The following is a 13814-nucleotide window of genomic DNA, read 5'->3' as shown; positions in this document are numbered from 1 at the left end:
GTACCTTTCATTGTCAATAGAAATCACAGACATTTTTGTATCATATTATAGTTGCTATGGATTTCTTGAAATACCTTCTAATTGCTTTAAAATTTCAGTAGTTATTGGACCCCCTGCAAGATCTTGACATTTAATGTGTTAATAAAGAAAAACAGATTACTGTCACAAATTTGTTTTTAAAATGTTTCCTAATCATATTTCAATATAGTTTCTTTTGTAATGCTATATATTTTATTTTAAAACCTAGAAGAGTTACATAGCTTTTACCAGACTGTCAAATGGTACAAAATATGTTAAGAACACTCAAGCTAGAGACTAATAAATTTTAAACTTCAAGGTCCCTCGCTTTTTACCATGTCCTTCCTACCGTGTTTCCCCGAAAATAAGATCTAGCTAGACAATCAGCTCTAATGCGGCTTTTGGAGCAAACTTTAATATAATACTGGGTATAAGACCGGGTCTTATATAATAAATATAATATAATATAATGTAATATAATGTAATACCGGGTCTTATATTAATTTTTGCTCCAAAAGATGCATTAGAACTGATTAGGGTTTCCGGGTGGGAATTCCCGCCCGTTCTCAGGAATTTTTTTCGCTTTCCCGGTCCGGAATCCCAAGATACAAACTGTTTTCTGTTCTACACGGTGAATCGTTTCCACGAAGTAACAGCCGGTACTACCAACCACCTGGGTTCAAGGAGCTGATTTTCCTGATTTCCTGACCAACTTTTCTCGGGATTCGGGAACAGAAAAGTGAAAAGAATTCCCGAGAACGGGCGGGAATTCCCTCCTGGAAATCCTAGAACTGATGGTCCGGCTAGGTCTTATTTTTGGGGAAACATGGTAGACTATTCCTATTCATCATTTTATAGTATTTTGTTTTTAAAGAACCCAACATTTGTTTTAAGTTTCACACTCCATAGCACAAAACTTTGATGCACCAAGTCATTTAGCTCGGTACTGGGCACACAGTGAGTTTCCAATAATTAATTTTTGGTTGATAGGGTCTGAGAAATTTAAATGATATTTGAGCGTATCTGGAAATCCTGCAGACCACTGCTTGACCCTCTCCACTCCCTCACGGGTGGGGCTTTGGGGGTTAGGATAGAGGTAGGGAGGGAAGGGCTGGCTCTACAGAAGTGAGTTTGGAGGGCTGTGGGATAAAACAGATTTGGATTACCGCAAGGACAAGGAACAAAATTAGTAGGCGCGGAAGGTGAAAAACAGGTTTAGAGATAACAGGAATTAGTTTACTTTGAGGAGCAGTCCTTTTCTCTACACGGATTTTTGGCTTCATCTGCCCTATCTATTTATGAATATTAATGAGCTCCAAACCCTGTGGGGAAAAAAAGCCCTGCTCTATCATTTGTGAGTAACATTGTTTTCAGTTTTGCCCACCTGAGAGATTTCGCTCACATTCTGAGCTGCTCCCAACGATGTGTGGAAGGGAGCCAGGGAGACAGAGGGGCAGTGTTCCGATCGTTCCAAGCAATTATTTTCTACACGAAATTCCCCAAACGACCAGCCAAATCAACCTTCAATCGTGTTCTAACAGGAGTCCAAAAGATGACCTAGAGGGAGGCCCGACCGCGTGGCGGTGGGCGTGTCTGGGGCGAAAGCTGGCGGCGGCGCCGCTAAGGGGGGCGATTAGGGACGCTGCGGTACCGGCGAAGGGGGGTGGGCCGCGGCGGAGAGGGCTGGCGCGGACGGTAAGGGGCGGGGTTCCGGAGGTGGCCACGCGGTGCGAGGCCTAGGGCTTAGATCTCGTGTCGGCGGCAGGCAAAAAGGGAGGAGCCTCGACCCCCCAGGGCCTGGTGCTCCGCAGCCTTGCCTCTACTCGGGGCTTCACCACAGACCCCTTTGTGTTCCTACCCCCGCCCCGGAGGCGCCCCAGCCAGTGGCGCTGAGTTCTCTCATTGGTTCAACTGACGGCTTCATCGATTGGCTCCCGAGTCGTCCGGCGTGGTACGCCTCTTATCGCTTCCATTGGTCGCCTGAGCTGCCTCTCAGGCCGTCGCGCGAGGTGATTGCCCGGCCACTCGGAGTCCCTGGAAGCAGTTCCGGGAAACCCCGCGTGCTGCCGGGATCGCGTCTCTGTCCATGAGGGGGGGCAGGGGGTGGCGCGCGCGCCATTTCTAGTCGTTTTCAAAGCGCCTCGCGCTGATTTTCACGGGCCCAGCCGTCGGCCCCTGCTCTGCCCTGGTGAGTCTCGCGCCGGCCCGTGGGGGGAGGGGCCGGGAGCCCCGACCGACCCTACTGGGCCCGGCCCGGGCTCGGCGCCTGGTCCCCAGTTTCGTTTTCCCTCCGAGGTCCCGGGTGGGGGTGGGGATGGGCTGGGGGCGGCTTTGGCCTCGTCTGGCCGCCCAGTTGAGGGCCTAGCCCTGCTGAGGCGCATCCTCGCCCTCGTTCATCTCCCCCCCGCCCCTCCAAACCCCGGCCCGCGGGGCCGGCCTGCTGAGCGTCCTCCGCGCGGCCTGCAGCGGTCGGCAGTGCTTTTCCCGCCTCCGCCAGCCGCTCCACGCGGCCCGGCCGGCGGCCTGAGGCGCCCGCGATCCTATCGCTTCTTGCGGGAGCCGCCTCGCTCCCATCTCAGCCGGCCTAGCCACGAGTGGGATGTGTTGATGGTCGGGATGGGCTTGAGGGGGTGGGGTGGGCAGAGGGCGGGATGCAAACCCCGGGTTACATGAGCGGAGAAAACTTTTGTGGGAAGCAGAAGCCGAAAGGCCGACGTGTGTAGGAAGCCTCCCCTCCCCCATTCTGCATGCTGCGAGCTGATTTGAAGGAAAAAATGACTACTAGAGGCCATGAAACTTAGGCTTCAAGCAGCGCCTGAGATACATAATTCTAAGAATGTCCTAGGCGCAGTAAATTGGAAAGGCAATTATTTTTCTTATACGGTAGTAACCGTATTGCCAATATTTAAAACTTAAAGCCACGGGGTTCTTGAAAGGTCCAGTCTTTTCACACTGCCTGTTTGAGATTTTTGCTGTCCTCAAAGGCTGGATTTATGTCTCATGAGTCAGTCGTAGGATAAGGGCTTGACACTCCTAAATCATGAGATAACCGTTAGTTTTCATTTCGTTGGTTCTTTTACAGCTCGTCTCTTAATTTGCACAGAGATGTTTTAGAAAAAGTCAGGGAGGGGCGAGTGCTGAGTTCCCTAATTTCCCAGCAGCCCTTTTAAATCTTAATGAAATTTCTACTTTTTGCAAAAAATGCTTAGATCAAATGACTCCAGTCACATTAGTATTAGTATATTTGCTGCATCAGAAATATGGTTTGGCTGTGTGGCATTGTATTGAATTGAAACAAGAGTTTTAAATGGTCTCATGTGACCTAAAAGTCTTTTTTAAATGAGCACATTATATTTGGCTTGAAGAGAGGTTTTCCCTTGATCTGAAAGGTTTTATCTTCTGGAATCTAATTATTTTACATTTTTTTGTTAAAGTTTGCAAACTTTTTTTTTAATTTCAACCAATTTGAGAATCAACTTGCAGAGAGCCTTTGCAATGAAATAGTAATCATAAATATTTCTATCTTATGCTTAATATGCAGCTTGTCTCTTTGCTTTACACATACTTTAAAGAGCACACCACTTTAACAGATGTTCATCGAACTTTTCTGTTAAAAATTTGCTTTCTTTCTGTGACTAATAGTATTTCCAGGTGCAATACAGTGAGGGTCTTGTGATGCTGAGAACTTTTGAGTTCTGATGATCTCGTGGTTGTATTTGGGGGTGGGGGGCGCATGGGAAAACAGAACTATATGTTCACAAAGAGACTTTGGACTTTAGGATGCATCTATAGAAATAGGTTGTATTCAGCAAACATATTCATCTTTTACTATAAGTAGTTTCTTGATCAAAGTATGCCAGTTTTGAATGTTTTTGTTTTGCCAGTTCATCAGAATTTGAGGCTTGCCTTGAGAAACATTGATCCACCCAGAGTTTAACCACAGAGTCTGCGTCTGTATAGACATTAGTGGGCTATGAAGTCTTAATGATTTGTAATCATAAGAAGTCATGATATTGTTTATCTCATTTTCAGAGTAACTGCATTTTCCTCTCTTCCTACTCTATTACCTCCTTCCTCTCGTCTTCCTTTTTCATTAACTTCAACTAAATATTAGTGGACTTTGAAATGAAAAGAAGTTGTTTAAGTCAGAAAACTGCACCTGATACATTTGCACAGTGTTCGATAAGCAGTCTGGAAGTATGGTTATCTTACGAGTTGCTTTCTAGGAAACTTGTATTTTCTCTATAGGTGACTAGTTATCTTGAGTTTCATCAAGAAAAGTAGGCTTTTTCTTGAGATCCACCTTCATGTTCTTTATTTCAGTATTCGTTACAATGTCTTTATTCTGCTGCTTACTATCTTCATCACATTATAATTTCACCACAGATAAATGCACTTTAATTCTGTCTTTTGAGGCAGTATAGAGACTTGCCTTGTTTGTTTTTATTATTTAATCACTCTCTTCGGGGAGTTGGTTCATTTCAGCATTACATACAGGCTGAATATACAAAATGATGTGTGTAGGCTAATCTCAGCCATCTGACCTAAGTTTATCCTAATTAAGTAGTGTTTGTTGAAACAATTTGGAAGAAGTTAGCTTGTCCATTCCTCATTATGTTTTTGCAGCTTTATTTTACTGATACGAAAAATTCAGTATGTACTCATGATTTTTTTTATGAAGCAACCTCAACTACAGCTCACTTTTTATTTTGTGTGGACTTAAAACAATCGTTTAACTTTTAAACTTGGTCATTTTTTCTTTTAAATCTGTGAATGGCAATAGCAAATTAATTTTAGAACAAAAAATAATGTCAAGTTGTGTTTTTTTTTGTTTTAAGTGAGGCGGAGAAAGCCCAAACCACCAGTGTGTTGAACTAGAGACAACAGGGCATTTATTTCACACCTATCTTGGATTTGAAGCAGAGCTAGGAAAATTTGAATATTCTTAAACCTTGACTAAGTGGTCTGTGGGTGTTCATTATGTTTCCAAACCAAATTTTTAAAAACTGTATAAGAATTGAGAGCTGAGGGGCTTTTTAGGATTTTGTGGTGATTTGTTGATATGCTTGTCAGGACACAACAGCTGCTTTTGTTAATCAGCGATTCTGCCTTGAGTAAATTCAAGCCTTTATTTAACCTAGTGTACATGAAGTTCCTTAAAGATCTAATGCTTCCATGTACATTATTTTCTATGGTTTTACAGGATTGTTATTCCAAATTTAGGTCAGATACATCACAAAAGGCATAAAATACTATTTTGATAGAGGTAATTAGCAGCATGTATACAAATTAGTTTAGATAAATCATGCATTGTCCTACAAACTAGTTATTTCTGGCTTAATGTAATATAGCTCCTGAATTTTTTCCAGCAGCATAATAAAATGGCTAATCAGGTGAATGGTAATGCGGTACAGTTAAAAGAAGAGGAAGAACCAATGGATACTTCCAGTGTAACTCACACAGAACACTACAAGACACTGATAGAGGCAGGCCTCCCACAGAAGGTGGCAGAAAGACTTGATGAAATATTTCAGACAGGTATAATATGCATTTCTTGTTTCTGACTGGTTATGAAAGTGAGGACAAACCACTTTGAATTTTATAGATTTTTTTTAAGGTTAATTAATACTTATTGTTTCTGATCTATGTAGAGCTGAATGTTTGTTACTTTCCCTTCATTGAGGGCGTATTGGGTTTGACTTTGATATTCTTATCACATTATTTTGAAGCCTTCTTAGTGTTGAATATGCAGTCTTAGTTGTTTCAGAACAGTACATCAATTTGTCTTTGATTTACCACCAATTAAAATGTATGTTTCAGAGTACCAAATTTTACTTTTTTTCTTAATCTAAATTAGTCATCATTTTGCTTTTACTTTTCTACTTTTAGCTTCTTAAAGGGATTGTTAAATCAGCTTAGGTCTAATTAGGTGGCATAATAAGAGGACTAGTTAGACTGTATTGTCTGAAATGACAATAAATGTCATTGAGAGTTTGTGGCCTATCTAGTTTCTAATAGACAGAAATCCACATCTCTCAGTAATTTGGAAGTGTTCGGTTTGTAACAGCTGCTTTTATTTTTTAATCTAGAAGTCCCATGGTTAAGTGCTTAAGCAAATTTGACTATCTTAATATGGTCGGTTGTAAGTGGTTTGAAGTTTTAAAGAGGGAGAGAAACATTTACCCTTAGGGAGTGTTGTTCATAAATAAATGTGTCCTCCCCTTTTGGGGCCATGGATGGAAACGTTTTTCCTCAGTGTTTTGTGTGCCTATCCAGATTCTGGGAGAGAGAATTGAATTGTCTCACAAATGTGTATTAAGTACAGTAGTTCCAAATATCTGGGTTTTTCTTTTTTCTTCAAAAAAATTTAAATCTGAAAAGCTCAGGATAATTTCAGACATTAAAATGACTTCTAAAAATGACTCCTGAGTGATGGTCACATTTGAAAATCAGTCCTCAGGAACTTTCTGTGACATTCTGCCGTAGAGAATTGGCAGTGATCTGCTTAGAGATGCTCTCTTGTGGAGTGTTTTGTTATTGATAAGATGCTGATGGCTTGAGTGTAGGGTTGGAGTAACAGAATGGATTGATGGGTATCCTGAGTTGTGGCTTTGGGTGGTGGTATGGAATATTCAAGCAAGGAAACTCCAATTATTTAGACATGCTCATTTTGAGCTTTTAAAACAAATCATGGCAATATTTTTTAAAAGTAACTTTGCAAGTGGCATTACATTTATTTAAAATATATTTACTGTATGGAATAAAGGTCTTTGTCTTTAACCAAAATGGAGTCACTTTTGATGTTAGTTCATATGGACTTGGGGGTTTTAATCTACCAAATATTTCCATTTTACATTGGATCAATTCTGAAATATATTCCTTATACATATATATATACAGAAATATAACTTAACAGATTTAAGAAATTATATTTTAAACTTAGATGTTCTGTGTGCAGTTAAATATAATACATATATAGAATAATGCAGTGTATGTTTTCTGTATAGTTTAGTTGTAAGTCCATAGTAAAATCCTTAATGCCATTTAAAAAAAGTTATTGAGTGTTGTGAATGCCACAGCATCTTTTAAATCTCAGCTTGACACTTCAGAAGAACAAAAAAAATGCCTTAAAATATGACTTTCAGAATTGATTAATCAAGCTGCACTTCCATTTGTAGAAAAGTTTAAAAGTATGCCTTTCCACATTCTGACTGCAGCAAAATAGATGCTTGGGTAAACAAATGTGTTTCATTTTATCTTTGGTACTAAGGAGGGAAAGCCTTTGGCACTTTTTGGAGAGCAGAAAGAACTATTTAGTGAAAGTGGTTCTCATTTTTTTCCCCACCTCTTGTGTGGTTAGCAACAAATACAACAGTTGATACAATTGGAAAGTTGATCCTTGGGAAATACAGTGTGTTCTTAGCACTCTAACATAAACCAGAATTTGTTATATTAATGCTTAATCTGTAGTACAATGTGTACATCAGATTTAACTTCCAAGACTTAAACCTTCTGGGGAGTGGGCAATGGGGTTAAGATTTTTGTGTTTTTTGTGGGATATGGGGATTGAAATTCATGTTTATAGGTATTGGCATTTTATTTTCATATTTGTACTCTTGACCTTTCTATGTAGTATTTTTATAGCTGTGTATATGCACATAGTTAAATGAAAATATATTTTGTTAGTGATAGTACTAAATATGACTATTCTTGATTAAACATTGCTAACACAGTTTAGATTTTCTTTTGTTGCAATAATGTTACCTCTTCTCAATTTAATTTTTAGGATTGGTAGCTTATGTCGATCTTGATGAAAGAGCAATTGATGCTCTCAGGGAATTTAATGAAGAAGGAGCTCTCTCTGTACTACAACAGTTCAAGGAAAGTGACTTATCACATGTTCAGGTAAGACCATTACTCAGAAATATCTTCGAGCAACTAATGACCTGAAACTATTTTCCTATTACTTGTTTTCCTGTAGTGAAGTCGTATTTTTTGTTTGTGACTACCTCTGCTTCTTTTAAAAAATTAAAGCAAAAAAACGATCTGCTTATGGCAGAGTTTTCAGAAACACACGTATAAAGTGAAAGTCTTCCCCCCATTCCTTTGTTTGCAGTAAGTTACTTAAAAAACTTTAAATCAAAGCCAAGGTTTGCTAATTTTTTACTAGTTTTTTTACATGTTTAAATTGCTAAGATTTTAAATGTTTTTAGATTATCTGATCCTGTTTTATTATCTTGGAGGGAATAATGTAGGTAGAATAGTTTTGGAACCTGTGGCAAAGAATAGTCCAGGTGCATTTAAATATCAACAAATGAAGACTGTTTTGCCAGTGTAGAAGGTAAGCTCCCTGAGGCCTTGGGTGTCTTGCTGCTTTCTGCTCCAGTCTCTGGCACATGGTAACCACTCAGCAAATATTTGTTGAGTGAATAAATGAGTAAATATTTTGTTAAAATTCTGGTTTTCTGAAATTTAAATTTAATTATGTATTTGACCTTCAGTGATTCCTGGTAATTCTTCTTCATTGAATTACTTACCTATTCTAGAACAAAAGTGCATTTTTATGTGGAGTTATGAAGACCTACAGGCAAAGGGAGAAACAGGGGAGCAAGGTGCAAGAATCTACAAAGGGACCTGATGAAGCAAAGATCAAGGTAAAATTTGGTAATGAAATTAAATTTAATGATGAGATTGAATGCTTTTATTCCTAGAGACAGTTTTTGTAGTTCAATTTTTTAAAATTCGTGTTTAGAAATGAAATAATTTAGAGAACATAACATACGAATTTTGGGGGCAAACATTTAATTGTATGTTTGATGGAAATCCCTGATTCCGAATCTCCCTTCTTCCTTGCTCTTTGGGCTATGAATGATACCTTTTTATTGCTGCTTCCTCTAATAGTTTTTTTGGATTGATCCAGTCATGACTTGGTTCAGTTTCTTTCCAAGCACTTTGTTTTCTCTTGGTAAGGAGGTTTTATAACTGCTTTCTTTCTTTTCAGTTTTTATTACTTCAGTTTCTTTATTTGTAAACTGGGAATAGTAATAGTGCCTACTCATAGAGTTGTTGTGAGGATTAAAGGAATTCAAGTATGTAAAGCACTTAGAATAATACCTGGAATGTAGCAAGGGCTATATAACTATGAGCCATTATTACTATTATTATTATTTAGATAAACTGCTATGAAAAGTAAATATAGGGCTTGTAGTGAAAGACCAGTGAACCCGATTCCTTAGTTAAATGGACATTGATGTTTTGCTGCAGTAATAGACTTTGCAATTTGAAATAGTCATTTAATGTTGAAGTTTTCTATACAGTTTTATGTAGATAGGAAATATAACTTGTAGTTTCTGTCATATAACTAGCCTATATAGAACTCCTTTGTACCTTTTCCCCTCATCTGTAAAATGACATAACCCCGTTATATTTTGGAAATAAATAAGTATGTGAAAATTCTATTTGACGTAATAATTGTTTTTCTAAAAAAATGATTACTATTCATTGTATAGGCCTATATTATTTCCCTGACCTGAGGCTATTTGTTCTTGGTAAGGAGTATATTAACATATGTAATATGTGTATACTACATGTTACACAAGTACCACCATGTATAAATCTGTAATATACATATGAGGTCTGACAATTAAGTTTGCGAACTCATCCTAGAGGAAGTGCTACATACGTCATTGCTGAATATCACTACGGTCACCTTTGAAGTACTCCCCTTGGAAGCTATGCACTGACACCAGCACCTAGTCCACCCTTTAAAGCAATTTTGCAACTGTTTTTCTGGAATGGCCATCAGAGCTGTTGTCATATTACCCTTGCGGTCCTGAATGTCATCAAAATGTCTTCGTTTCAATATTTCCTTTATCTTCGGGTAAAGAAAGAAGTCATTGGGGGCTAGATCTGGTGAATAGGGAGGGTGTTCCAATACAGTTATTTGTTAACTGGCTAAAAACTCCCTCACAGGCAGTGCCGTGTGAGCTGGTGCATTGTCGTGATGCAGAGCCATGAATGTTGGCAAAAAATTCAGGTCTAACTTTTTCATGCAACCTTTTCAGCACTTCCAAATAGTAAACTTGGTTAGTTGTTTGTCCAGTTGGTACAATTTCATAATTAATAATCCTTCTGATATCAAAAAAGGTTAGCAACATCATTGCAACAAGTTGGCGAACTTAATTGTCTGACCTCATATTATGTATATTTTGTACATTACGTTTATTCCTATGTTAAAAAAAGAGCAATTCTGTTTGAGTCACAGGTAAAAGAATGGAGGGTCTAAGGTAACTCTGGAATCCCAGGGTTTCTCCAAAAAAAATTTTTTTTTAAATGTTCCAAAGAACTTTTTTTTTTTTTTAACTTTATTTAAGTGTGTTTTTTCAGGACCCAACAGCTCCAAGTCAAGTAGTTGTTTCAATGTAATTGTGGAGGGCTGCAGCTCACAGTGGCCCATGTGGGGATCAAACTGGCAACCTTGTTAAGAGCACCGCTCTCTAATCAACTGAGCTAACCTGCCGCCCCAATCCAAAATATTTTTGAAAACCACTAAACTCCATGGTGTCTAAAATCTCTTGTTGCTCTGACATTGTATAATTTTTAAACCCTGAAGTGTAAAATACTCCCCTTTCTAAGTAGATTGCATTTCTTTTTTTCCACTGTGTCTTTGTTCTACAGGCCTTTCATATAAACTAACAAACTTTTGAGAGCAAGGACATTATTTTCTTTTCTACAATTCCTTTTAACACCTAATATGATGTTATGAGGAAGGTAGGAAATAAGAAACAGGAAGTTGTGTTTGTTTTGTGAAACCTGAGTATATTCATTTGGTAATTGCAAAATATTTTGATTCTGTGAGACTCAGTGAGTCTATATGCTGGATGAGAAATGGTCTGGTTCTTACAGAACTTTGTTACAGTAGGAGTACAAAACAAAAGGATCAAAGAAAATAGAAGTTAAATTATTTCAGTACAATAGAAAGAGAAATGTGAGAAATAGTAAATGAGAGAAGCTGCATGAGAAGTAGGACCGCTCTCTAACCCAGAATAGAGAACACTTAGAAAAGAATCACTGGTGGATATGAGTATGGTATCCAAAGGGAACAAGTAAGAAAAGAAGTCTAGTTGAAGTAGAGGGCGTACAAAATGAGACATACTACTATGGTACATAAGTATGAATAGGTAGCCTGGGGTCTGCTTAGGTCAATTTTTTTTTTTTTTTTTTAATTGGGGAAGGGGAACAGGACTTTATTGGGGAACAGTGTGTACTTCCAGGACTTTTTTCCAAGTGAAGTTGTTGTCCTTTCAATCTTAGTTGTGGAGGGTGCCGTTCAGCTTCAAGTTGTCGTCCTTTCAGTCTTAGTTGTGGAGGGCGCAGCTCAGCTCCAGGTCCAGTTGCGGTTGCTAGTTGCAGGGGGCGCAGCCTACCATCATCCCTTGCGGGAGTCGAACCGGCAACCGGCAACCGTGTGGTTGAGAGGACGCATTCCAACCAACTGAGCCATCCGGGAGCTCAGTGGCAGCTCAGCTCAAAGTGCCGTGTTCAATCTTAGTTGCAGGGGGCGGAGCCCACCATCCCTTGCGGGACTCGAGGAATTGAACTGGTAACCTTGTGGTTGAGAGCCCACTGGCCCATGTGGGAATTGAACCGGCAGCTTTCGGAGTTAGGAGCATGGAGCTCCAACCGCCTGAGCCACCGGGCTGGCCCCTGCTTAGGTCAATTTTAATAATCCTTGCCCCCTTTTCTGTTCTTATAACAGAAGGTGTGTCCTTGGAGCCTATAACTCTTCCCATTAAATATATGGAAAGGAGAAGTAAAATAAAGTGGGAGCAACGTGAGAGGAACCAGTGTGAATTTTAACATTTTTAAACCTAATTATAACATACACAGCCCAAGAGGTTGGGGTGCCTTTTGGAAAATGTTAATATACTGACTTGTGTGTGATACTTAATATTCAAGTATAAACAGATGTATAATTATCTTTAGGCCTTGCTTGAGAGAACCGGTTATACGCTGGATGTAACCACAGGACAGAGGAAGTATGGTGGTCCTCCACCAGACAGTGTGTACTCTGGCATGCAACCTGGGATTGGAACAGAAGTAAGTGTTCTTCAGTTGTTTAACAAAATCTTTCCAGTTTGTAGATTATTCTGTTGTGCGATTAGGAAAAATACTTGATTCTTTTCAGAGTTAGCTTTTTTTTTGGATACCCACCTGTATTTTGTTGTCATCGTGAGCAAGGATAATCATGTGACTGGTAGATACCCAATCACTTGGTCAAGGAATGCAGAATTCTTGGACTTGGTTGCTGAAACTATGCAACTAGCAACACACCATTTTAGGTGCTTGGGATGAGGTGATTACGGAGAAACAATTGCTTTATTCTATTTCTGGTTTTGTTTTATGTCTAATTTTGAACAGTGCTTTTCTTCCTTCCTTGACTCTCCCCTCCATCACATAGACGGTCCTCAGTATTTACTGAGAGATTTATTGATGGGAGTGGATTGCACAAAGGAAGGATGTAAAGTAAGAAAAGGTTGAGCACATTGGTTTATACTTGAACAAAGAAGTAAATTCATCCTCCATCTGTGCCTTCATAAAGGTTTCTTCATACACCTTTATGCTAGCCTTTTCTAATCCTTTAAATGGAGAAAACTATGTGTCAAAATGTAAGTTCTGTTACAGCACGGACCTTTTCTGATTTGGTGTTTCTACTGGCTATATTTAGTGCCTAGCATAATGCCAGGCATATAGTAGGTAAACAATATTTGGCAAATGATTGGTTATAATTTTTTCTTTGAATGCTAAAATTGTGGCTTTGTAACTTAAATTTTAAACTAGATTAAATGATAATTTATAGGATTTTCTCTAAAACAGTGATAGGGTTAGCTTTCTTAGGTGATGATGTCAGTTAAATATTTATGTGGTATTATGTGTCTTCTCCTTATATTAGACTTCTAAGAAATCTTTAAAGTTAATTCAGACTCCTTTTAGGTAACTTTAAAGGAAATGGTAATGCCTTACTAAAACTTACCAATAATACTTTCCTAAAAATTAAAAGTTAACTTTTCAGGTAGTCAAAAAGCAAAGATTATTATTTCTAGTTTGTGAATAGATAAACAAAGACATCACCATTTACTGTATGTTTTAGATCTATATCTGAACTAATTCTACTTGTGTTCTTTGTATGTAGAATGGAATTTACATCCATTTGTCTTTGTTTCCTGAACTTCTTTCAAACATTACAGTTACTGTTCTATTTCTTTACATTTAGCATTATTAAAAGGGATCTAAGCTTTTTATTTTCATGATAACAATCAGTTGCATAGGATGTTTTTGAGTCTCTTAAAAAACGACTCTAAGTTTCTTAATATTATGTAATTATTGATAGAGTTGGAATTAGGATGTGAAGCCATCTACATTCCTTATAGGAGCAAATGTCATCAAAACATAGTGTACAAGTGAATGTTTTGGCCTTTTTTTCACTTTTGTCCTCTCATTAACCCCCCCTCTGCTATCCTTTATCTTTAATGTTCTGCTTATGTAGTGAACCCTTTCAAATCTACATTTATATTTTATTTTTAAGCAATGTAGAAATCTAGTTCAACTTTCTTACTTGGACTCCTACAACATAGTATTTTTGTCTAATGGTTTTACATTTTGTTTTTAGTATCAGGATTTTTTTTTTTCTTAAATCTTTACATGAAACGATTAAAATGGAATTGCTCCTTTGCCTTGTTCTTGTTCTTGAGGCAGCCTAGAACATCTCCAAGAGGGGAATTCAGTTTGAAGAAGTT

The 13814-nt window shown here is 38.5% G+C and overlaps 1 protein-coding gene across 8 annotated transcripts in view; it reads left to right on the top strand.

Moving 5' to 3' along the window:
* Nucleotides 1–2050: 2050 nt before the first annotated feature.
* The window catches only part of HNRNPR (heterogeneous nuclear ribonucleoprotein R), a 36309-nt gene continuing 24545 nt past the window's right edge, over nt 2051–13814 (top strand). For 3 of the 8 annotated variants that reach the window (XM_033113999.1, XM_033114003.1, XM_033114002.1), the window contains exons 1-5: nt 2053–2206; nt 5388–5556; nt 7805–7923; nt 8565–8672; nt 12004–12117. In XM_033113999.1, coding sequence (XP_032969890.1) covers nt 5400–5556; nt 7805–7923; nt 8565–8672; nt 12004–12117 — 498 coding nt within the window. In that variant the 5' untranslated portion in view covers nt 2053–2206; nt 5388–5399. Of the gene's footprint in view, nt 2207–5387; nt 5557–7804; nt 7924–8564; nt 8673–12003; nt 12118–13814 lie in introns of all 8 variants that reach the window. The other 5 variants (XM_033114006.1, XM_033114007.1, XM_033114000.1 and 2 more) reach the window with 4 other exon arrangements.

Source organism: Rhinolophus ferrumequinum, chromosome 9, assembly GCF_004115265.2.
Source record: "Rhinolophus ferrumequinum isolate MPI-CBG mRhiFer1 chromosome 9, mRhiFer1_v1.p, whole genome shotgun sequence".
Lineage (NCBI taxonomy): Eukaryota > Metazoa > Chordata > Mammalia > Chiroptera > Rhinolophidae > Rhinolophus > Rhinolophus ferrumequinum.
The sequence above is the reverse complement of the archived record's forward strand: the minus strand, read 5'-3'. Positions and strand labels throughout refer to the sequence as shown.